The following is a 24592-nucleotide window of genomic DNA, read 5'->3' on the forward strand; positions in this document are numbered from 1 at the left end:
ATGGAATGAACAGGAAGGGGCGGTGTGGGACAAGAATTTGCACTAGACCATTTGGTTAACAAAAGCCTGGCATCCAAGGGTTGCAATGGTGGGCGATGGCTCGTGGGTGACTATTCTTGCAGGCAGGGGCCCCCAGCTTCCCTGATGGGGCTCTTCCAGTGTGGACACAGTACAGGAAGCAATCACATGGTAGTTAAGACAAATTACTGGACCAATTGCCATGAAGGTGCAGAGAGAGAAAAAGGAGAGAAGCCTTTAGAGATCTTTAAACTTTCAAGATTTTGTGCTTAACTCTCTGGGGGTGCAGTGGCCTTTCGCGGGAGAGGGAAGGAGATCTGCCCTTTGAAGAAGAGCCACTGGAGCAAAGCCCTCTCTATTGCACACCATTTTCATGGTTTCCTTCTGGATCAACACCTGGGCAGCAGGTTGTTGGGTTCTGCACCCCAGTACAGCCCCTGACCCCTGTGTGGATAATGTCCATCCTCACTTCCGTCTTTGAGGGCCTTGCTTTTTCCCCTGCAGATCCCATGGGTGGCCAGATGCCAGCAGGCAGCCCTGAAAGCAGACGTTGTTTGCAGGAGCTTCTGACCCCAGGGTGTTAGTCTCCTCCTATAGCAGGAAGGGTTGAGTGCTTCGGATAGTGGTTGCCCAGGGGCATTCTTTGTGCTGCTTCTAGGACCAGGCTGGATTCTGGAGGTTCCTAGGGTTGCAGAAAGCAGTGCTCCGGGAGGCACCCCAGCACCCCAGCGGCAGACACCTGGGGACTGTGAGTGTACAGGAGCCTGCCTCTGCCCCTCCACCTACTGAAATTGTCCTCACTCTTGTCCCCATGACTTTGCCCTGTGTAAGGGAGCTTGCTCCTGAGTCTTAATTTTTGTTGTGACCTTCCTGGGCATGCTTTTGTCCTTGTCCTCTCATCTTCCTGCATACGCCTTCAGCTGCAGCTTTGGGGAAAAGCTCTAAGGCTTTTCCCATTCTTTTGTGCACTCAGCTCCCACCCAGCCCTGAAAGACCCCAGCTCCACATGGAATGGGCCTGATTTCCCTTTGGTGTCTGGCTTTTCAGTGTGTGGCAGCTCAGCTTTTCCTATGGCCCTCTGAGGGCTCCTAATAGTTTAAGGGCCAGACTGCCCATTTCTTTCCCTTTGCTCACCAGATTTGGTGTCCAGGTCTTATCATTTTCTGAAGTAGTTCTTTCTCTGCCCTTCTTCTTATTCTGATTCCCATGCTGGCCATCAGGATGGTGCAATAGGAGGAACCTGAGCTTTGGCACTTGAGATCCAGTGAGATTTAGTGTTGTTTTCTGGTGGTGTGCCTACAGGCAGTTGGCAAGCCTAGGCCTCTGCTGCACTGTCTTGAGTCCCCCATGCAGAAAGGTGGACCCTATGTCTGCCATACTCCCAGCTCCTTGACTCTGTCACTGTAGAACAGAATCTCCCACCCGCAGAGGCACGGTGATGACTCTGTTGGGTGGGGGGAGTGTTCTGTGCATGTTTACCAGCATTTTCTGCTTCTTGGAAGCCAGTAACATTTTGCACCCCCAGCTGTGGCAATCATACACAACAAATCCCCCTGGAATGTTAACGTGTTCCTGTCTCAGAGGCATTGGTGTAAAGTGATGTTGAGTTGTGGGTGATGAATGTGAACCTAGATTTTAGGTTTTATTCTCTCAGTTGCCAGCTCCATGTGTGGAGGGCAACATCACTTTCAAATAGCCTTTTTCCTGCTGCACAGTGTTTCTGGGTGCTGTGCTGACTTTAGTAGTCACTTTCATTTCACAGCTTGATTCTGCTTGCACTGAAGTTGCACCTTGATTTTCTCTTGCTAGAGAACAAGAAGACTCTTCTGGAGCCCAGGGACTGTCCCTGAGGACCCCTGTGGACCTGGGCTGGTAGCTGGAGTACATGCAGATTTGCCAGCCCTGCACTTATTAGCATTCTGTGTTTTAGTGCACCTGCTCTGTGGTTGTTTGGTCCTTGGTAAGTAGATGTGATTTATTTTCAATCTACAGATTAGGAATGAAGCCAAAAGTTGCTAACATTATGTCTCAGAGTTAACAAGGCAAGAGACTGAAAGGAGGAGCCTGGTAAGCCTGGTGCGAAAGCCTGTGCCACTGAACCCCCATGCTTCTCTGTCTCTGTGGGCTGAGCCACTTGCTGGGACTATAAGATAGAAGCCTATGAAAGAAGAACACCTCTTAGCCAGAGCTGGAATGGTCCCCTTGCTGCTCTCACTGGTCCTAGGGATGGAGAGCAGGTAACTATTGAGAGCGTGGGCCCAGCCTAGAGAAGGGCCCCATGAAGACACTTTGATTTTTCCAAGCTTGGGCAGACCTTATTTGTGCAGGTGCTGGGTGATCATTGCCCCTATTTAGGATGGCTCAGGAGTTCATTGAAAGTACAGATGAGTAGCTGACCCCAGCTCCATGGCCTGAGATCGTGTCCATTGCTGGCCGTCCACGGCAGGAACCTGAGGAGGGTAGATGAGCAGATGCAGGGATGTGGTAGGGTTGGAGGGACCAGGGATTGGTGCTGGGGCCCCAGGCAGAGTGCTCTCAGGTGGCTCACTGGGTATCCTGCAGCACTGCCAACTCCCATCCCTGTGGGAGGTGCAAATGAAATTCTAAAATCAGAATACCAGACCAACTCCAAATCTTTTCTTCATGATAAGAACAACTGCAATGACTGACCAGTTGGTTGGTATCTTAAGATTTATTTATTTATTTCAAATGGCTCCATTACATGTACAGAGGGAGAAATCAAGAGAAAGAGATCTTCCATGTGTTGATTCATGTTCCAAGTGGCTGTAACGGCTGGGACTGGGCCAGGCTGAAACCTAGGAACTCCTGAAACTTCATCCGGGTCTCCCATGTGGGTGGCAGAGGCCCAAGCACATGGGTGGTCTTCCTGTGCTTCTAGGCCATTAGCAAGGGGGCTGGAATTGGCATCCATGTGAGATGCCAGTCCCGCAGGCAGAGGTTTAACACCCTGAGCCCCTGTGTTGGCCCCGGTTTGTATCTTTTCATATCGCTGCCAATGATGACAGAGCTGGACATGAGGAACAGTGATGGGAACAGATCTCCATTGGTCACGACTGTTGCAGCAGGAGAAAGAGTCCGTGGTGAACTGAACATAGCTTTGATTTGCACAGTGGTGATGGGTGTCTTAAAGGTCCATTGAGCTGAACGGAGTGGGCAAAGTGGAAAACAGCAAAACTGGGAAGGGACTTGGTCCATGCATAAGCCTGGCTGGGTTTACTGACCTTCACCCCTACTCTCCCCCAGAGGCTGGGCAGCTGGGACTTTATCTTTGGGTGTTGGCTAAAACAAGCAGTTCCTTTAGCAGCCTTGAGTGTGTTCTCAGGCAGCCACTGTAAGGGGAACTGGTGTCATCATCCCTGAGTTGTGACCCTGAGCCACTCAAAATGAAGTGCAAGTCTTTTTAGGCCTAGGCTGAAAGGCCTGTCCAGGAAGCAGGCTGTGAGCCTGGCTGGAGTTTGGTCAAAGACCGTCTTTGTTACTACACTCTAAATTTAGGATATGAAGAGATTATGAAAATAAGGTTTAAAAAAAAATAGCTGGCACCCAAATTCCTGCTGGAAAAGCCAAACTGAAATGCCACAGGGGCAGGGCTGTGCCAGGCAGTTGAGCTGGGCCAGCATCAATAATACATGAAAAAGGCATGGGTAGGTTTGGCTGCAGTTTAATATTCTACAAATGGCATTTCCTGTTACTGAACTGAACAGAATGCCACACATGTTTGTGATTTTGAGTGCTGTGGGCCGCAGAACGGGATGGCATGAGCTAATGACGTGGTTGGGGCTGCCCTAGGTGCATCTCCGCAGCCTCAGATGAGGGTGAAGCATTTTCATTTCCCTTAAGGTTCTGAGCTATCTTACAGTTCCTCTTTGTTTCAGACTTTTAGCTTTGCCTTCAAAGGGAAAATATGCGTGGGAGTAACCTTTTCAACACTGTCCTCGCAAGCTTTGCAGGAAGTTCTGTGCAGATACTTATTTCCCACTGGCCTGGTCCTGACTCCGGCTTCCATTCAGGGTCTGTATCCTGGAGTAGCCAGGCAGGCAGGTTGCTGGATTGCAGAGCTGTGTCTGAACAAAGCACACAGGCAGCTACGCAGGCACAGCTCCTCCTAGAATTCCTTATTTGGGGAACAGCCAATGCAACCACACAGCTACCCATGTGAAGGCATTTCTCCTGCACACTGAGCCTCATTGTCACAGAGCAGTGGGCACAAGCATGAGGGACTGTGGAGGTGGGGCCATCCTAGTAGTCCAGATGTAGGCATTGGCCTACGCGGAGAGCTGGCTTGAGCCTAAGACCAAAAGCCATGCACATTGTCACCTTCCTGAGCTCTTCTGCAAGCGACAGAGAAGCGGGACTCTAGGCCTGAAGTGGGGCTGAGACATTCACCTGCAGATGACCTGGGATGCTGGCATCTCTGACCAGGTGCATCTGACCTGATGATGAATCTGCAGAAGGAAGAGCTTCATACTTCACGCGGCTTTGGAAGACAGGTGCAGGAAACTCACGAGAACAGCACCAGGAGACCCCCGTGATGAGGAAAGCTGGGCAATGATGGAGAGTCTCCCAGAGCTTGGAGACTTAGCCAGGAATGCCACCCAAGCTGAGGAGCCACTTAGCTATGGTGGATGAGTTCTGAGTAATCACTCATTTCGAAGGGCCAATGGCCAGGGGGTGCAGTCCAGAAGATGCCAGAAATAGTGTAGACTGAGTGCTGAAAGCCATTCTCAGAAGTGACCCGAATTGAGCCTGAGCTGCTGTGGTTCTTGAGCAACCTCGGGGAAAACCGCCTTCCCCAGGGGACAGATATGAGTGCCGAGCTCGTGGAGAAAGGAGCTGGTCGCAAATGACAGCTGTGCCCATGCAGTTTCGACAGTTCCTGACTCCAGGAGGTGGTGCCCGGGCCCTGGTGCTGCTTTCTGGGTGAAGGGGAGGTGGTGAGAGGGGCTCCTTGGTGGCAGGACCCTGACACTAGCCGGCCACAGCATCTCTCTGGATTTTGAGATCAGACAGAACTGGCACAGTCCAGGCTCTGCCTCTTCTTGCTGGGCCTCTTTAGGCAAATAGTTTACCTTCTGAACCTTCTTTTCCTCTTCTGCCAAATGATACTGTTATTACCATGTGGGTCTGTATTAAATTAAGCCAGGCACATGCAATCCTTAGTGTACACACAGTGTTTGATAAATGTTGTCAGTGTGGTCAATTAAACTGAATACCTCAGTGTCTTCCTAATTCTAAGATTTTGTGGTCTTTTGAAATGAGGAGAAAAGGATAGCATAGAAAATACCATTTTCAGGGATTCAGTCAAAAGCCCATTGAACTGTTTCTTTGTGTGAGACGTTTTCTTGGCACTGTGGAATGTGCCCTAGTGAATGAGATGTGGTTCCTCCTTGGCAAAGCTTTACTGTGACTCAAAGAATGTATGATGATCTAGAAGTATTTAATCCTAAATCCCTTTGGCTAAGGGTATTTTCCCACTCCTAATTCATCTTGTTCCTAAGGTTAGTTTGCAAGTCAGTTGGGTAGCATTTTAAATAAGGTTTTAAGGTGTTGTTTGTGAAAAGGTTACTTTTTAAAACAGTTTTTTTTTTTTGGTCAGTTCATGATACTTTCTTGATAATACTCCCTGCAAGAATTCCAGCCGGACTTGTGGAATGGAAGAGAAGGGCAGAGAAGAGAAAGGATGATTCTTTTCATGTTGGTGTTGACCTTATCCCCTCCTGATTGTGCCACTGTCTAGAAGGGTGAGTGGGAACAGTTTGCTATTTCAGGACTTCCCTAAATATGTGGGGTGTTCAGCTCTGGGTGCATGCAGGGTCAGTGATGGCTTCTGTGTACTGGAGGTCACACGTAGTAGGGTAAGCAGGTTGATGACTGCTGTTTCCGATGCCCTCGTTGGTCCTGGTGCACGTAAACATGTGCGTCTACTTCTAGTGTGTTCTTGACTTCAACCCATTCTGGTGCTGCTTTGGCACTAGCTACTGAAAAGCATGCCTCACAGTCTCACAGTTTTACGGGCAAGAAATGATTTATTCAGACACCTTCAAACCTCAAAAATGGGTTTCTAGAATGACTCTAATACATCTTCCTTTTCTACATGTGGCTCATCCAGAGTGTTAGTGTCTCTCCCTGTCTTTTTTTTTTTTCCCAGACTTCTTTATTTTTTTATTTGAAAGGCAGATTTATAGGGAGAAGGGCAGAGAGAAAGATATCTTCCATCCTCGGGTTCACTCCCCAAGTAGCTGCAGTGGCCGGAAATGATTGAATCTGAAGCCAGGATCCAGTAGCTTCCTCTGGGTCTTACACGTGGGAAGGGCTCTCAAGACTTTGGGCTATTCTCTGCTGCTTTCTTGGGCCTTAAACAGGGAGCATATTAGGAGTGGTGTAGCTGGGACTCGAACTGGTGCCCAAATGGGGTACCGGTGCTGGTGCTGGTGCTGGCGCTGCAAGGAAGAGGATCATTCTGTTGAACCACTGCGCCTGCCCCATCTCCCTGTCTTTTGAGTTTTGTCTAGAGTTGCAAGATAATACAGATGTCCAAAGGTATGAGGTGTACAGTGTGGGATGGAATTTGCTGCTGAGGAAGCAGCTGGCCAAGGAATCAGGGTGGAAAAGCCTTCAGGGGTAGGCCTGTGAGGACCCAGTGCTAGGAGGCCTGGGTGCCTGGCTCTGTGCTGGCCAGGCCCAGGTCCCCGGGGAAGGCAATGTGGGGATTGGTATGGATTGCTTTGAAGCTTCAGCAAGGTATTACACAGAAAGGGTTCTGCAAGCAGTGGGACCCGGGACTCTGGGAGTCTCAGATCCCAGTGTCACTTGTAATGCAGGAAATACAGAGCTGAAGTTCCACAGATACTGCCGCCTGCCTGCTTGTGGACTCTGCTCTACACAATTAGAGAAATATCTCTAGTCACAGATATAGAAATGATCCCTGAAAGTATGGTCTTTTTTTTTTTTTTTTTTTTTTTTTTTACTGCTTTTTATTATTATCATTTTGTGATACAGTTCCATAGGCCTGGGATTTCCCTTATCCCCTCCCCAATTCCCTCCTTCCTCACTGAGTTCCTCTATATCATTACTATAGTATAGTTCTTCATACACAGTCATATGTCCATCATTACGGCATGGGCAATGGCAGAGAGTCCAGCATCCTATTGTCAAGATATAGCAAACAGTTTCATTGGGAGTCTATCTTTGTCTGGAAGTAAAGATGCATACTGCATTGTATCCTCACATCTGGATATGATAGTCTCCATTACACAGTTACCATACATCGAAAGTATAGTCTTACGCTTGTGGATTCTGATGTCTGGGGAGCAGCAGATGCACTGAGCAAAGTGTATGCAGCCCGCTCTGGGCCTGCTCTTTCCTCCCATTGCCTCTGTGGGCTGGTTTCTGGCAGACCAGGGCTCAGCGTGAGCTGGGGCCCCCTCTCCCTGGGAGAGAGTTTGCAGGGAAGGAGGAGACAGGGAAGAACTGGATAGAACTCGAAGGAGTTGTTGAATTTGGATCCAGGGATGGGACAGCTGGGGGCTCTGAGACCAGAATGGAAGGATGAGGTCATGTGGAGCTAACAGTGAAAGAGAACTGGGAGTAAAAAGGATTTATAAAGGCAGCAAGAGAGGGGAAAGAGGAGACAAGCCTGCCCTTGGCCATGGAGAGCTGGAGACTCAGCTCCTCCCTCCAAGGCAGTGTCTCCCTCCTTCCTGCCTTTGCAGCAGGGATCAAGAGTTCTTGCAGAATCTTGTCTGTGCCGATTAAACTACAGGCACCTTGGCCATGTGCTTCCCATGGAAGATCCTAGATGTGGGGCAGGGTGGACGTGGGAGGGATGGTGGTGGTGTTGAAGAGGTGTACCCTTTGCATAGATTGGAGGTCAAGGTTGGGAGGTGTGTGTCAGGTGTGCTTTGAGAAAAACATCTGGGCTGCTTTCAGAGTGATGAGACTGTTCTGTTTGGCGGATGGGAATCAGTTTGTCTCACAGTAAGTGGAAGCTGAAGAAAGCAACACCAACTGTTTCCAATTTTGAAGCTCTAAGGGGAAACTGATGAGATAAAAATGTTTGGCATAGATCAGAACAGGATTCAGTCGGTCCTTGCTCCTCTCTCTTTTTAATAAACTTAACCAAAGTAAATGTTTTCATGCTCTCCCATCCCATCTGTATAAGGAGTTACTTTGGCCCCATTCCTTTCCTAAGAGGGTGGGCTGGGGATTGGTGAAAATACTGCTGTAGGTTTCCTGTTGTGGAGCCTCTTGGCAGGATCTCGTTGAACTGCTGCCCCTCTGTGCTCCTAGGGGGAAAGAGCTCTGTGGCCACTTCCTCCAAGGACAGTGACGATGAAATGCCCCCCAGAGAGCCAGGCGGGCTGGGCTGCTGTCCTGTGTTGCTTTTGTACTCTTGTGAATGTGTGGATGCAGCAAATGACAACTCTGAGCTCCCTGCCTGTGGCAGAGCCCCAGGTCCTAGCTTTCTTGGTATTGGCAGTTTTCCAGGCATGATGATTGCACCGACTGAGCCTTCCATATCTACCAGGGAAGGCAAGACAGGGGACTGGAGGGAGCTGATTAGGCTCTTCTCAGGCTGCTGTTCGGGCAGGTTTGGCGTTTTCCCATCAGTAAATTTCATGGGGTTTTACTTCCCATCACGTTGACTCCCTGGGTAACAATCCCAGTGCTAAGCCCCTACACTTAGTGGTAACACAATTTCTATATTTGAAAATAATTTCATTTGGATGTCAACCACCACGGAATTGTAGATTTGGAAGGAAACCCAGATATCATTGCGGTGTAATCACTGAATGTCCAGACAGGCGATGTGCACTGCTGGCGAGCCACAGAGCAGTGCCAGCATTGGCATAACTCCACCCCAGATTAGTGCTGGGACCCTGGCAGCCTGTGATGGAATTAGAGCAATTTTAGCGCTTTATGTTCCATCAGAGTGGGCTGAAGGGACTCCTGTCCCAATCCTAGATCTTTCCACAGTTGTACAGGAGAGAAATGACTATACAAAACTTAGCATACTTGTGTCCATGGTCAAATTATTCCATAAAGAAAGTGGAAGCAAACCAAATGTCATTCATTAACTGATGAATGGCTAAACCAGTGTGCAATATAGCTCTCACAGTGGAATATTATTCAACCATAAAAGGAAAGAAGGACTGATAATTGCTGTCGCATGAATGTGAACTGAAAATATTGTTGGGTGAAAGATACGAGACACAAAGACCATCATATGTTGTCTGACCCAGTCTATATGCAATGTCCAGAATGGGCATGCTTACAAAGGTCAAAAGTAGCGGTTATCAGAGCCTGGAAGAAGGGGAGAATTGCTGGTGGGGGTACAGAGGGGAGGGTACTTGATAGTAAATGTAGACTTTATTTTATGAATCGTGAATAAGGTCCAGGAATTTGATAGCAGTGATTATTGTACAGTGCTGCTAAGATACTAAAAACCACTAAGTTGTGTGCTTTTTCTTTAAAGGGTGAATTTTATGGTGTATGAACTATACCTCAATAAAACCTGTTATTTTTTTTTTTTAAATTCCTAGTTTTATGTCTTAGTGGCTGGGTGACTTCAAGCAATGAACCTAAACCCAAGTAATTTTCAGCTACCAAATTGGAATAATGATATATACTTCATGGGGTCATTTTGATAAATGAGATCAGAAATTTGAAAATGTTTCTATACTATGAACCATACATAATTTTGGGTTGTCAGTTGGTTATGAGGTTATTATAAATTGCATTTTTAAAATCTTTTCCACTAACATGGTCTGGCTACAAAATAATTACTCAAAGACTTACTGGGTTGATTCAAAAGTATTACAGTTATTGAGTTAAAAAATATGTCAACATAAAATCTACCCTTCTAATATACATTTAAGTGTACACTGCAGGTTGAATGTAATTATAAACACAACAGATTTCTAGAACTTTCTGTCAGTACCACTGCATTCCCATACCCAGTGACCAACAGCTCCCTATTTTTCCCTGCTCTCGATTGCTGGCAATCAAATTTTACTTTCTGCTCTAACAACTTCAGATAACTCCTATGAGTGCGATCGTGCAGTGTTAAGCCTTCTGTGATTGGCTTGTTTAGTCTAACACATGTGCCCAGGGTTTATCTGTATTGCTGCTTGGGCTAGAACTCCCATCCTTTAAAAAGGATGGATAATATTTTGCTGTATGAATATGCCATATTTTCCTTACCCATTCACTCGCTAGTGAGTATTCAGGTTATTTGATTTGGTTGGCTACTGTGGATAATGCTGCCAAGTACCTCTTCAAGATCCTGTTTTCAGTTCTTTTGTATAAATGCATAGCGGTTGATTCCCTGGGTCATGTGGTTGTATGTGCTGTTTTCTGTAATGGGTAGAGTGTTTTACATTCCCACCAAAGAAGTTCTAAATTCTGCATATTCTTTCCAACATTTGTTATTTTTCTCCCTCAACTACCTTTTTCTTTTTTTAATAATGGCCATTCTGACAGATTTGAGGCAGTATCTCCTTGTAGGTTTGATTAGTATTTTTCTGATGATTACTCAGAGTTTGCCATCTTCTCATTTACTCATTGGCAATTTCAGTGTCTTCTCTGGAGAAATGTCTGTCCACTGTTTAGTTGGGTTATTCTCCTGTAGTTGTTTGAAATCCTTCTATGTTTTGAATAGGTATCCCTAAGCAGATACGTGGGTTGCAAGCATTTTATCCCACTCTGTGCATGGCCTTTTTGCTCTGTGGGCATTTCCTGTGAGGGCAGAAGCTGTTCAGTTTGCTGTCCTCCCACTGGCCTATTAATGCTTTTGTTTCTTCTGCTTTGAGGCCATCTGCTAGAATCACGGCCAAGACCAGTGTCACCAAGACTTCTCTTAGTGTTTTCTTTGAGGAGATTTGTACTTTTAGGTCTGATGGTTAGATCTTTTCTCCTTTCTGAACTGGTATTTGAGTATGATGTAAGATATAGATCTGCTTATGTCTAGATTTCTGAACACCATTCACTGAGGAGACTCTTCTTTTCCCATTGCAGAATCTTGACACCCTTGTCAAGGATCATTTAACTGTTTACTTGGCCATAGTTTTATTTCTGTAACATTTTCTGGATGTCTATCTTTGTTGCCAATACTACCCTGTTTTAATTATTGTAACTTTGTAACACACTTGGAAGTTAGTGAGTCTGAGACCTCCAGCTTTGTTCTTTCTTAACATTATCTTGGGGCCTGGCGTGATAGCATAGTGGTTAAAGTCCTGGCCTTACATTCACGGAAAGCCATGTGGTCGCCAGTTCTAATGCCGGCAGCCCTGCTTCCCATCCAGCTCCCTGCTTGTGGCCTATGAGACCAGTGGAGGACGGCCCAAAGCCTTAGGACCCTGCACCCGCATGGGAGGCCCGGAAGAGCTCCTGGCTCCTGGCTTCGGATTGACTCAGTTCTAGCCGTTGCAGTCACTTGGGGAGTGAATCTTCGAACAGAGGATCTTCCTCTCTGTCTCTCTTCCTCTCTGTATATCCACCTTTCCAATAAAAATAAATAAATCTTTAAAAAAAAGATTGTTTGGGCTATTTAGGAATCTTTTATATTTCTGATAAGTTACAGGATTTTGTTATCTCCCTTTGAAAAAAGGTCACTGAATTCTTGATAGGAGTTACATTGAGTCTTTAGATTACTTTGAGTAATATAAACATTTTAACAATATTAATTTTTCTAATCTGTAAACATGGAAGGTCTTTACATTTGTCTTTAAATTTAAATTTTTTTCAGTGACTTTTGAACTTTTTGGTGTGTAAATCTTTCACTTATTTAGTTATGTTTATTTCTGAATATTTTGCTTTTTAAAATAATGGTTTTTTTTTATTTCCTTTTTGAATAATTCATTGTTAGTGTAGAAAGATACAACTTATTTTTGTATGTTGATTTTATATACTGCAACTTTGCTGAGTCTAATTGTTCTTTTTTTTGGTGGACTCTGGGAACGGAGATGTTACTTGTTCCTTTTTGATTTGAAAGTGTTTCTTTTTCTTGCCCAGTTGTGTAAGCTAGGCATTCTAGAACTATGTCTAACAAAGTGCCTTGTTCTTGATATTAAAGAAAAATTTCCATGCTTTCCCTGCTGAGTTTGATGCTAATTTTACGGGTGTTTCATATATGGAAATTACATTGAGATAATTCCTTTCTATTTCTAGTTTGTGTCAGGAGTGGCTATCGAGGCTTGTCAGTTGCTTTTTGTGCATGTATTGCGTTCATCAAGTGAACTGTGTCTTCTGTTTTCTTAATGCGATACTTGACATTGATTGATTTCCCTGAGTTGAGTTATACACAATTGTGTTTGATTTGCTAGTATTCTAAAATGATTTTGGAAGTGTTCCATCCCCTTCTTCTTCTTCACACCCTGGATGCCCACGGTAGCCAGGACTGTGCCAGTACGAAGGCAGAAGATTGAAACTCAGTTGCAGTCTCTCACATGGTACCTAAGTAATTGGACTGTCATCTAACACTGCCCTAGTTGAACATTATCAGGAAGGTGGGTTACTGAGTGAAGGAGGAGCCAGGACTCAAATAGTGTATTCCAATATGGGGTGCAGGCCTGCCATGTGGGTGCTTAACTGCTGTGCCAAGAACTTGCCTCTTTCGTGTGTGTGTGTATTTGTGGCAATAAACTTCCCTGTGAATTCTGCTTTTTACTGTATCACATGTTTTACAGTGCTATTTTCATGTTCATTTTTCTGAAATTATTCTTTATTTTGCTTTTTTTCTTTGACTCACTGGTTTTCTCAAGATTGTATTATTCAATTTTTATATATTCATGAATTTTTTAGTGGTCTTTCTGCTGTTGATTTATTGCTTTTTCCCCATTGTGGTTACAAAAGATATCCCATATGATTTCAATCTTATTCTTTTAAAAAACTTTAAATATTTTGAAACTTATTTTTTTTACTATTATTTTTAAAGATTTATTTATTTATTGGAAAGTCAGATATACAGAGAGGAGGAGAGATGGAGAGGAAGACCTTCTGTCCTCTGCTTCACTCCCTAAGTGGCCACAATAGCCGGAGCTGATCCAATCCAAAGCCAAGATCAGGAACTTCTTCTGGGTATCCCACACAGGTGCAGGATCCCAAAGCTTTGGGCCATCCTCCACTGCTTTCCCAGGCCACAAGCGGGGAGCTGGATGGGAAGTGGAGCTGCCAGGATTAGAACTGGCGCCCATATGGGATCCCGGTGTGTTCAAGGCGAGGACTTTAGCCGCTAGGCCACGCCGCCGGGCCCATAAAAGTTATTTTTTTAAAAAGGTTTATTTTTATTGCAAAGGCAGATTTTATAGAGAGAAGGAGAGACAAAGAGAAAGATCTTCTGTCCACTGGTTCACTCCCCAAGTGGACTCCCCAAGTGGCTGTAAAGGCTGGAACTGAGCCAAGCTGAAGCCAGGCTGAAGCCAGGAGCCAGGAGTTTCTGCCTGGTCTCCCAAATGGGTTCAGAGTCCCAAGACTTTGGGCCATCCTCCACTGGTCTCATAGGCCATAAACAGGGAGCTGTGTGGGAAGTGGAACAGTCAGGATACAAACTGTCATTAGTCTTCCTAAATTTGTTGCAACTTGGTTTGTGGGGTTGATGAGATGGCACTGCACAGTAAGTTGCTGTTTATAATCCAAGCATCTCATGTGACTGCTGGTTCAAGTCTCAGCTGCTGCACTTCTAATCTAGCTTCTCGCTAATGCATCTGGGAAAGCAGCAGAAGATGGCACAAGTACTCGGGTCCCTGCCACGCAAGTGAGAAACCAGAATGGAATTCTGGGCTCTTGATTTGGACCTGGCCCAGCCCCAATTGTTGTGGTCATTTGGGAACAAACCAAAAAGATTCTCTCTCTCTCTGTCTCTCTCTCTCACACACACACACACACACACACACACAGAGTGACAGACTTGTTTTGTGATCTGATGTGTGACCTGTTATGGAGAATGTTTTATGTGCACTTTGGAAGAATGTGTAATATGTAGCTGTGGGTGCAATGCACTATAATACGACCTATATGTGCACTTTGGTCTGCAGTGTTGTTCAAGTCCTCTGTTGCATTTTTGATCTTCTAGATAGATGCTCCATTTTAAAAAAGAATTATTTATTTATTTGTATTTGAAAGGCTGACAGAGAGACAGAGACAGAGATCGAGAGAGAGAGAGATCTATTTGCTGGTTCACTGGCCCAAATGGCTACAATGACCTAAGTCGAACCTATCCAAAGCCAGGAACCAGGCGCTTCTTCCAGATGTCCCACATGGGCAAAGGGATCTAAGGGCTTGGGTTGTCCTCTGTTGGTTTTCCAGGCCATAAGCAGGGAGCTAGATCAGAAGTGGAACAGCTTATGGCCTGGGAAAGCAGTAGAGGAAGGCCCAAAGCCTTGGGACCCTGCACCCATGTGCGAGACCTGGAGGAGGCTCCTGGCTTCAGATCGGCTTAGCTCTGGCAGTAACGGCTACTTGGGGAGTGAATCATCGGGCAGAAGATCTTCCTCTCTGTCTCTCCTCCTCTCTGTATATCTGACTTTCCACTAAAAATAAACAGATATTAAAAAGAAAAGAAGTGGAGCAGCTGGGGCATGAGCCAGTGCCCATATAGGATGCCAGCACCACAGGTGGAGTGTTTAGCGTGCTGTATCACCATGCCATCTCTCCTACCTAATTTTTGGTAGTGGAGTGTTGATCCTTCCTACTGCTGTGGTATAGTGGTCCATTTCTCCCTTTAGTTGTATCGATGTTTGCTTCATGATTTGAGTGATCTGATGTTGGGGCCATACATATTTATAATTGTTACGTCTTCCTGGTGAATCTGCCCTTTGTCTTTGTGACAGTCTGACTTAAAGTTTGTTCTGTCTGATTCCGGTGTGACGATCTCTACTCCACTGGCATGGGGTATCCTCCGTTCTTTTACTTTTAGCCTGTGTATATCTTTAAATTTCATGTAGACAATGTGAGGCTAGATCTTGTGTTTTTCTTAATGTATTCAGCCATCGAAGGGTTATTATCGTTAAGCATTTCTTTGAACTTAATAACTCTATAAATCTGAGTGCTTTTGTGTTTTATTTCTCAGAACTATAGGCAACTAGCAACTTGTGTTTTCCCTTTGGTTTTATTTTCCCGTTTTTCTCTCTTAACAGAGACAACATTCCCAATTCCTTGTGAAAACCACCATTGGATTGCAAAGATGTGCTCCATGAACCCAGGCAACTGGGTCACCTTTGATGACGATCTTGCTTTTCAAGCTTCTCCAAGGCCAAAGAGTTTACCTCTGGAGACTCAAGGTGTCTCTAGACCCAATGGACTAAAGCTGAACCTTTCCGGCCCAAAGGAGTTTCCCAGTGGCTCCTCTTCTACCAGCAGCACCCCTCTCTCCTCTCCTATTGTAGACTTTTACTTCAGCCCAGGACCTCCAAGTAACTCCCCTCTTTCCACGCCTACCAAAGACTTCCCAGGGTTTCCTGGTGTCCCCAAAGCAGGGACTCATGTGCTTTATCCCATCCCAGAAGCATCGTCAAACAGCCCACTCACTACAGACTCCTCTTTTTTGTCTCCCAAACCAACCTGCTCATCCCATGCGCTCTTACCCAGTGACCACACAGATGCATCTCCGGCTCCCAAAGCAGGGCTTCCAAGTGAAATTAGCACTCATGAGACCGAAACCCAGAGGTTCCAGGGCGATGCGCCCCAGTTTCAGTACTTTCGGGATGACTGTGCTTTTTCCAGCCCATTTTGGAAAGATGAAACCAGTGCTTCCCAGTTCACCCTTGAGGCCCTGGGAAGCAGAAAGACATTCTCACTGAGAGACAAGGAGACACCTGTTGACCAAAAAAGCCTCAATAAGTGCTCGCTCAACTACATCTGCGAGAAGCTTGAGCATCTCCAGTCTGCTGAGAATCGGGAGTCATCACTTGGGAATGTGTCCACGCAGTGTCTGGACACTGAGGGCCCTGCCTCTGCCTTTGTCCCCCAAACACTCTTCAGGAGCCAGCCCACATCCGGGTGGTCATTCATGCTCAGGATCCCCGAGAAGAAAAACATGATGTCTTCCCGGCAGTGGGGACCGATCTTTCTGAAAGTTCTACCTGGAGGCATTTTGCAAATGTACTATGAGAAAGGGTTAGAGAGACCTTTCAGAGAGTTGCAGCTCGATCCGCACTGTAGGCTTTCGGAACCAAAAGTAGAGAGCTTTAGTGTGGCAGGGAAGATCCACACGGTGAAGATTGAGCACGTGTCTTACACAGAAAAAAGGAAATACCACTCTAAAGCGGAAGTGGTCCATGAGGCCGACGTAGAGCAGATGCTGAAGCTGGGCACCACAGAGTACCACGACTTCCTCGATTTCTTGACCACTGTGGAGGAGGAACTGGTGACGCTGCCAGCCGTGGCCAAACCGAGAAGGAGCTATGAGGAGCAGGAGATGACTGTGGAAGTTGTGGACCACTTCTGGGGTCAAGTCACCAAAGAAGAAGGAAAACTGGTTGAAAGTGCAGTGATAACACAGATCTCTTGCCTCTGCTTTGTGAATGGGAATGCGGAGTGCTTTCTAACCTTGAATGACCTTGAGCTACAGAAACTGGATGAATCCTACTTTGAAAAAGACACAGAGAGAAGGGGAATCAATATTCTTGACTACCATTTTCATAAGTGCGTGAAAGTGCAAGAGTTTGAACAAGCAAGAATCATTAAGTTTGCCCCCTTGGATGCCTGCCGCTTTGAGCTGATGCGTTTCAAAACCTTGTATGATGGGAGCGACCTCCCATTTTCTGTGAAGTCTGTCGTGGTTGTCCAGGGGGCGTATGTGGAACTTCAAGCCTTCATCAACATGGCCCCACTGGCCCAGAGGCCATCCCTTGCCAGTCCCTTGCGGTCCTGTGACAATGTAACAATACACTTCCCTGTCCCATCCCAGTGGATCAAGGCCCTCTGGACCATGAACCTCCAAAGGCAGAAGTCCTTGAAAGCCAAAATGAACCGCCGGGCATGTCTGGGAAGCTTACATGAGCTTGAGTCTGAACCTGTCATTCAGGTCACAGTGGGGTCAGCAAAATATGAGAGTGCCTTCCGGGCTGTGGTATGGAAGATAGACCGACTTCCAGATAAAAATTCAAGTAAATGCTCAGCAATTCCTGTTGGTTGTCATGAGAAATAGCTTGAATGTTTTCACCCCCTCCTTGGGTTGAGCCAGGCAGAGGCACCTGCTGATAAATCAAATGAGGCCGTGTTTACGCAGAAGGGTTGGGGATGGAACATTTAGCCAAACAGCTGGCTTACATATGTCCTCTTTGATTTATTTCTATCAGATGAGTTTAACTTTTTCATTTCTTTTAATATCATTAAGGAATTCCATCTTCAGCTAGGAATTTGTGGAGCTTGGCTAGTACTGAGGGAAGATTTATAAACATCCGTGGTTGGGCTCCTTGACATGAACTCAACCACTGCAACACTAAACATGTGTCTAACATAGCCGCGATTGCTTTTATTTATTTGAAAGACAGAGAGAGAGAGAGAGAGAGAGAGAGAGAGAGAGAGAAGTCTTCTCTCTGCTGGCTCACTTCCTAAATGGCTGCAGCAGCCAGGGTTGACTGAAGCCAAAACCAGGAACCAGGAGCCTCTGCTGGGTCTCCCCCTTGGGTGGTAGGGACACAAGCACTTGGACCATCCTCTGCTGCTTTCCCAGGAGTGTTAGCAAGGAACTGTGTTGGACGTGAAGCAGCCAGGATGTGAATTGGTGTCATATTGGATGCTAGTGTTGAAGGTGGTAGCTTTACTCATTGTACCACATTGCCGGCCCCTCCTACTTCATCTTTTTTAAGGTCCTTCATCCCTGAGTCTCCCTGCACTTGTCTTCTCAGCCAGAGACACTTCCTCTTTAGGTTGTAGCCCCTGCTCCTTGGACTAAAGCTACTTTTCATTTTTACCTAAACAGATTTCTTTGGAGAGCACAGGAATGGGTTCCCAAAGGCTGCCCTTGTCCCTCTGTCTCTACTGGGACAAGTCAGCAGACTGACTGTCTCCCCCAGCAACCACTCTCCCCAATTCTATCTTAGAACCCTAATTCTCCAAACCTAGGGAAAAACTGCAGCTGGCCTTTTGTTCCAGTGCCATTTCCCGAACCAGTGGGAGATTCCGGCAGTTAGCTTGTCACCCAGGCCTTGGTCCCAGGAGTCATTCCATCGCATTTGGCTATCTCAGCTGGTTGTGTTAAAATTGGGTAGACACAGGCCCTGTGCAGTAGCCTAGTGACTAAAGTTTTTGCGTTGCAACCACCAGGATTCCATATGGGCACTTGTTTGTGTCCCGGCTGCTGCACTTCCCTTCTAGCTCCCTGCTTGTGACCTGGGAAAGCAATAGAGGATGACCCAAAGCCTTGGGACCCTGCACCCATGTGGGAGACCCAGAAAAATCTCCTGGCTCCTGGCTTCAGATCAGCTCAGTTCTGGCTGTTGCAGCAACTTGGGAAATGAACCAGCAGATAGAAGATCTTTATCTCTGTATTTCCCTCTCTCTCTGTAAATCTGCCTTTCCAACAAAAAACTTTTTTTAAAAAAAGGAATTGGATAGACACCACCTAAGCATTAAATTCAAGATGATTTAAAAAAAATATTCTAAGGAAACCCATCTCGAAGTTCACAGCTTTGAGGAGGCAGTCCCAGTATCCTATGCAGTTTAGAATAGTGATAGTAGAATGGGATGTACTATGATGAAGTAGAGTATAACATAAGAAAGCACAAAAGCCAAACTTGCAATTAGGGCTGAGTCCTGTTCTAGTTGAGTTTCTTCCTCACAGGACGCTGGGCTGTGGAGGTGGCTTGAGGGCAGAATTGGGAGGCGTGAGTTGATGTGTTCATTCATTCATTCTACCAGACCACTCTAAGCACGTACTGTGTGCCAGGTGCCATGGCAAGTGCTGAGAGTAAAGATGAGGATGAGCAAGATCTGATCCTAGCTTCCAAATAGCTCTCAGCTGTTCTAATCCTACGGGGAAATCTAAGCTCCCATCAGGCTGAGGAATTCAGAGGACACATTGCTATTTGGTGTGGTCCTAGAGTAAGTTACTCCACCCTAGACTGTAGGGTAGAATAGAGCTTTAAAATAGGATTGATATTCAGGCTCCTCCCCATACCACTTAGATTGTTATCTGTATTTTAAGAGTTCCCCAAATGAACATTCAACTAGCCGCTCCTCCGGGAGGTGGAGGAGCCTCAGCCAGGGTGGGGAGTGTGGCCCCCAAAGGCTTTGTGGACTTCTAGAACAGGAAGAGCAAGCCCCAGCTCCTACAGGACTGCAGGCTGCTGTCCTCCTGGATGGCCACGCTCTCTTTCACTCACACCTGTTCCCCTACAGCATCCTCCTGGCAGCCCTGACTCTGTGCTCCAGGCATAGCAGGGCTGCCTTGGCCTTGGGGGAGGGTGGGGCATGCCCACAATGGATGGCTTCTAAGTGAGCCTGCTGGTTAGCACTAGGGTGAAGGGGCAGGTCTGCATCTTCTGGGACATAATCCAGCATCATGCTTTGTGCCTTTTTCCACAGCCTGGCTGGAGAGGAACCATAAACACTTCTTAGATCATCTTCACGCAGGAGAAGTTCTTAGGCAAGGGGGCGTCACTAAACAAGAAGCAAAGCAAGGAGACCCTGGGACACTGGAGACCTCCCTGGGGCTGAGGGATGACCTGATGCTAGAGGTGGCCACTGGGACTACAGGCCAGCTTAGATTTTGTGTAGTTTTGAAGAATTTTGGCTGAGAGTGGGGCTCAGGGGGTTCAGCCTGCTGGCCTGTCTGGGTGGGGACAGAGGGACCAGTGGAGCCCATTGGGAGCAGAAATCAAGCACCCAGGCCTGGAAACAACACTGCTTCTTCAAATTGAGACCCATATCAGTGATCTTTCTCTCAGTTTTCTGGGTAGAGCAACATTTAAAGCTTCTTGCAAATGACTGTGTTGATAGCAGTGCATTTCCCAGGACTGATGGTATAGTCAGCTGATTGAGTCATCAAGCGTTTCTGGAGGGGAAGGCTTGCTCCTTCGCTCATCCCTCCCACAAATATCCCTGCATCTATTCTTGCTCTGTGCTGGGGCGTGGGAGAGGCACACTGAAGCCGGAGCCCTGCGTTCCTGAGCGCAGCCGTTTGAGCTGAGGTAGACCCACACTTCCCCCAGTGCACTGTTCCTGCCTGTTGACGCCTTCACAGTGGGGATCCCGGAGCAGCAGCAGAGGCTTTGCTGATGAGCAGCTGGTTGAGTGGGCAAGGTCAGGAGGACTCCACCAAGAGGGACAGGGTGAGGGGTCCTGCTGAAGTTTAGGAACAGAGGACGGGTGGGAGAAGAGCCAGCACATCCTGAGACCTTGTGAGTCATCCTGGGGGGACAGGCCAGGGAGCGAGGCTGGCAGGAGGTGACAGGTGCAGAGCGAGGGAATTGTGAACGAGGAAGATGAGAGATAGGGCAGGGCAGGGATGTGAGATGGTGAGAAGGCCCAGCTCAGGGCTTGTAGCTTTGGGGAATAGATGTGTAATGGTGCTGTTAGCTGAGATAGCCTGGGCCTCTCGCCATTCACCTGCGAAAAACCCAAGCCCATTTCCCAGCCTTGGCTGCATGTTGGAATCCTTAGAGCTTGAAATACAAACAGGCCTAGCGTCCTTATTCTGAGAATCTGATACGCTGTGTCCCTCCCTGACTACCAGTGGAAGATTTCTATGCCATGAGACTTTGTTTCATATACCAAATGTTTTGGTGTGCAAGGTATGTCTGAAATATAGACGTATTTCACTTTTAGACTTGAGTCCTATCACCAAAACCTCTCAGTTTAAATGCAAATATCCATAAATTAAAAACACTTGAAATCTGAAACACTTCTGTCAGATTTCTGGGTCAGGGACACTCGGCCTGTTTCCTGCATGGGGCCCGCCCTCTACCAGACTTGGCGGTGAAGCCCAGAAAGTGGTGTTTGTGAAGGGCTCCCCCATGTGGCCAGGGAGCAGAGCTCATCCCAGGTGGAGGATTAGCCCGCTTGCTACCACGCTGGGCCCTACCGGTCATATTACTATGGAATGAAGGAAAACAAAGGGAGTTAGGATTTATTGGGGGAAGGGAGGAGAAAAAGGGAAAATGAGGGAGAGTGAGGCCAAGCAAAGACGCAAACATATAAAACAAAACATAAATGTTGCTTTAGAACTGGAAAGGTTCCACTGGCAACTGGTCTACCTCTGACTCCCAGGTCGTCTTTGGTCTGTCGTATGTTGGCACCCTTCTCCTCTCCCGCTGTGTCGTTCTCCGACTGTGCATTTCAACACTTCAGTTCCAGATGTGATATTTTTGTTCAAGAAGGACTGGCTCTCACCCAGACCTTGCATGTTATGATTTGCCTCCCTTGTCCGAAAGAGTTAAGAGTTGTGGGAGAGTAAGAATTACCAAAGCCCACGTGTGCCCCCTGGTGGTCAGACTGATCACATGCATTCTCTTAATTTGTTAATGAATCATATCTGTTTTTAAGCATTGTGTTTATAGAATTTCACAAAGTACAAAAAACAACTTGAAAGGAAAAATGCTCTCTTCTAACATTTTTTTGGAGTACTAGGTCTTTCAATTTGGCTTTGATTTTTTTTTTTGAAGATTCATGGTAGAATTTCCCAAAAAACATTTTTCCTACACAATGTACTAAATCAGATCATCTTAAGTGTCACTGTCACATTTAAATGTGTGGAACCTACAGTACTTTTACTGAAGCAATTCTAGTAGTTAAATAATAGTGAAATTATAACTGAATGGCACTCTGTGAAATAATCTTGTATGACCCGTGTGCCTGGGTGAGGTTGTTGCTGTGTCTCAGCCGCCCCATCCTCACAGCGTCGCTGTGTTTGCCGCAGTGGCAGGTGCAGAGGCTGTGGCACAGGGAGCCTTGGGTTACACAGCTCCGAGCAGCAGGGCTGGGACTGGGCTGAGGGCATTCGAGGTCCAGGGTGCATGTTCGTAACCCACTGTGCTGAAACAGGACCGTGGCCTGAGTCAAGCGTGCCGGCACTTGCTGTGTCCACACTGCAGATGCAAGGCTGCAGGGTAACACAGCGGGCCTCTCTCTGGGCAGTGAACGAGGCCTTGAGGCATCTGGGGTGGAGACAGCTAATGCGCAGCTGCTGGTTCACTGCTAGATGGCTTCTCAAGGCCTTTTGCAGCCTCAGAAGTCTATTAGTGTTTCGACAAGAAACCGGTTATAAATAATGAAGGGCAATTTATCTTCTAAAAATTAAGTGAAATCCTTTAAACTCTTGTTTTTGTGCCTGAAGCTATAGTCTGATGCAAATGTTCTTCCTTGAACTTTGTCAGCAGTACAGTAATCCACTCTGGCTTTTGCAACGAGTGTTGTCTCATTTATTAAGACAGCTGTGTTGGATATGGAGCTGTGACAACAGCACCGTGGATCATGTATCAAGTCGTTTACTGTGTTCACAGTGAAAATATTTTGTGTTCTCATACGTTTGATGATTCTACCTAAAATTCAAGGACACCCTGTATTGCTGGGGCTGGGCCAGCGCTTGGATGCTGGACAAAGGGCAAGGACACGTTCAAGGGCCACGTGCCCGTCCCCGCGCTGCACTCTGACCTGCTGCAGTTGAGGGATGCATGTGGATTACAGTGGTGAGAACTAGTCTGCTTTACAGTAAATAATTTCCTGACCCAAAATATTTTGTGAAATAAAAAAATTTAAGTTTCATTTTGGAAAAGTAGGTTTTTTTTTTTAAGAATATGGGCTATTTGGGGCTGAAGTTTATCTTTGTGTTATCTAAATAGTAGGATAAGATAAAAAGTAGAGAATTCTTGTAAGAATTTATCCAGTCTATCTGAGAGATATTTCTGCAGGTTGGAAGCACATTGTAGCCAAACAATTATGCTTGGTGTAAATATTACTTTTGTATTTTAGATAAAACTTTATAACAATTGAAAAAATTTCAGGGGTTAATTTATGCAGATATGCAGTAATGAAATTATACTTCTCTTAAAACCAACACTTAAGGAGTTCAGATAGACTCCCTTCTATTTAGTTTAAAATTGTGGGTTTTGATGGGATACTATTTTTTTTTATTTATTTATTTTTATTGGAAAGGCAGATATACAGAGAGGAGGAGAGACAGAGAGGAAGATCTTCCGTCTGATGATTCACTCCTCAAGTGAGTGCAATGGCCAGGGCTGTGCCGAAGCCGGGAGCCAGGAGCTTTTCAGGGTCTCCCACACGGGTGCAGGGTCCCAAGGCTTTGGGCCGTGCTTGACTACTTTCCCAGGCCACAAGCAGGGAGCTGGATGGGGAAGCAGGGTTGCCGGGATTAGAACTGGTGCCCATATGGGATCCTGGTGCGTTCAAGGCGAGGACTTTAACCACTACGCTACTGTGCCGGACCCTCAATGGAATACTGTTTAAATGACATTCACACCACCATGATACTAATAGGATTGTTTATAGAGACAGATGTTTTATGTTTAGGAACCATGTTCAATGGCTCTGAAATACTTTGTTTGATATTTGTTTTTCTCCCAAGGTCCTGACCATCCCCATTGTCTGTCCTGCAAACTAGAACTTGGGTCAGACCAGGAGATCCCCTCTGACTGGCATCCGTTCGCTACTGTTCAGTTCGTGATGCTTGACACCTGCGCCTCTGGGACCGTGGTCCGATCTCTAGGGGTGGAGAGTGATGTGCAGCCGCAGAAGCATGTCCACCAGCGAGCTTGCTACAACATTCAGGTACACCTGGAGCCCCTGGGCTCAGGCTGGGGCCTCCAGAGCTACGGGCCAACTGGGCTTGACTGAGTGAGTGTGTGTGTGTGTGTGTGTGTGTGTGTGTATCTGAGGATATACATCGAGGCAAGAGCTCTGTCATGCTCACCTGGTCACCATGCAGCTCAGCTCTTTCCCTTCATTTAGAGAATGTGGGAGAATACTTAACTCAGCTCTCCTTAGGGGAATAGGACACTGAAGATAAATTCATGTTCTAGAAGCGCATGTGATGGAAGTTATCATATCAGAATAAAATTGCTCAAAGTGGGATTTTTAGCACACATACCCTGTACAGAAAGATTTAAGAAGAAAGTAAGTTAGGGAATGCCACAAATTAACGTTAAATGAAGGTTCTAGGAAATCTTGTAAACTTCTGAAGTTCCTTAACCTGGTTTAGTTCAACTCAGTGAAGTGTTGTCTGGCTGTAGGTGTCAGTGAAACACCTGTCATTATCTTAGGGAAGAGCCTGTGTCACTTGCCCGTGCTCACCACGGGCACACGTGCCGGGCAGAGCTTCTGTTACTGCTTGGTACACATTCATCCCAAGCTGGAGCGCCTGGTGTGTCCTTGCTGTTCTGGTTCAGGCCCGGCTTCCAGCTAATGTGCTCTGGGAGCCACCGGACGGCGGCTGCAACATTTGGGTTCCTGACACTGGCGTGGAAGACCCGGTTGAGTTCTGGTCCGGCCAACCCTGGCGGTTGAGGGCATTTTGGCAGTGCATTATTAGGCTAGCTAGAGTAGAACACACTGAAGTCTTTCTAAACTCGTGTTTTCCTTCTTATCTTTAAGGTTA

At 46.4% G+C, this 24592-nt stretch overlaps 1 protein-coding gene and 1 pseudogene across 2 annotated transcripts in view; one reads left to right on the forward strand and one right to left on the reverse strand.

Annotated features, from left to right (window-relative positions):
• Positions 1-24592, forward strand: part of STON1 (stonin 1) — a 56266-nt gene that overhangs the window by 26757 nt on the left and 4917 nt on the right. For both annotated transcript variants that reach the window (XM_040993703.1, XM_040993704.1), the window contains exons 2-3: positions 15174-17144; positions 23564-23766. In XM_040993703.1, coding sequence (XP_040849637.1) covers positions 15221-17144; positions 23564-23766 — 2127 coding nt within the window. In that variant the 5' untranslated portion in view covers positions 15174-15220. The remainder of the gene's footprint in view (positions 1-15173; positions 17145-23563; positions 23767-24592) is intronic.
• LOC121165513 lies at positions 6879-6980 on the reverse strand (annotated as a pseudogene).

This window comes from Ochotona curzoniae, unplaced genomic scaffold, assembly GCF_017591425.1.
Source record: "Ochotona curzoniae isolate NIBS_2020 unplaced genomic scaffold, NIBS_Ocur_1.0 contig_883, whole genome shotgun sequence".
Taxonomy (NCBI): Eukaryota; Metazoa; Chordata; class Mammalia; order Lagomorpha; family Ochotonidae; genus Ochotona; species Ochotona curzoniae.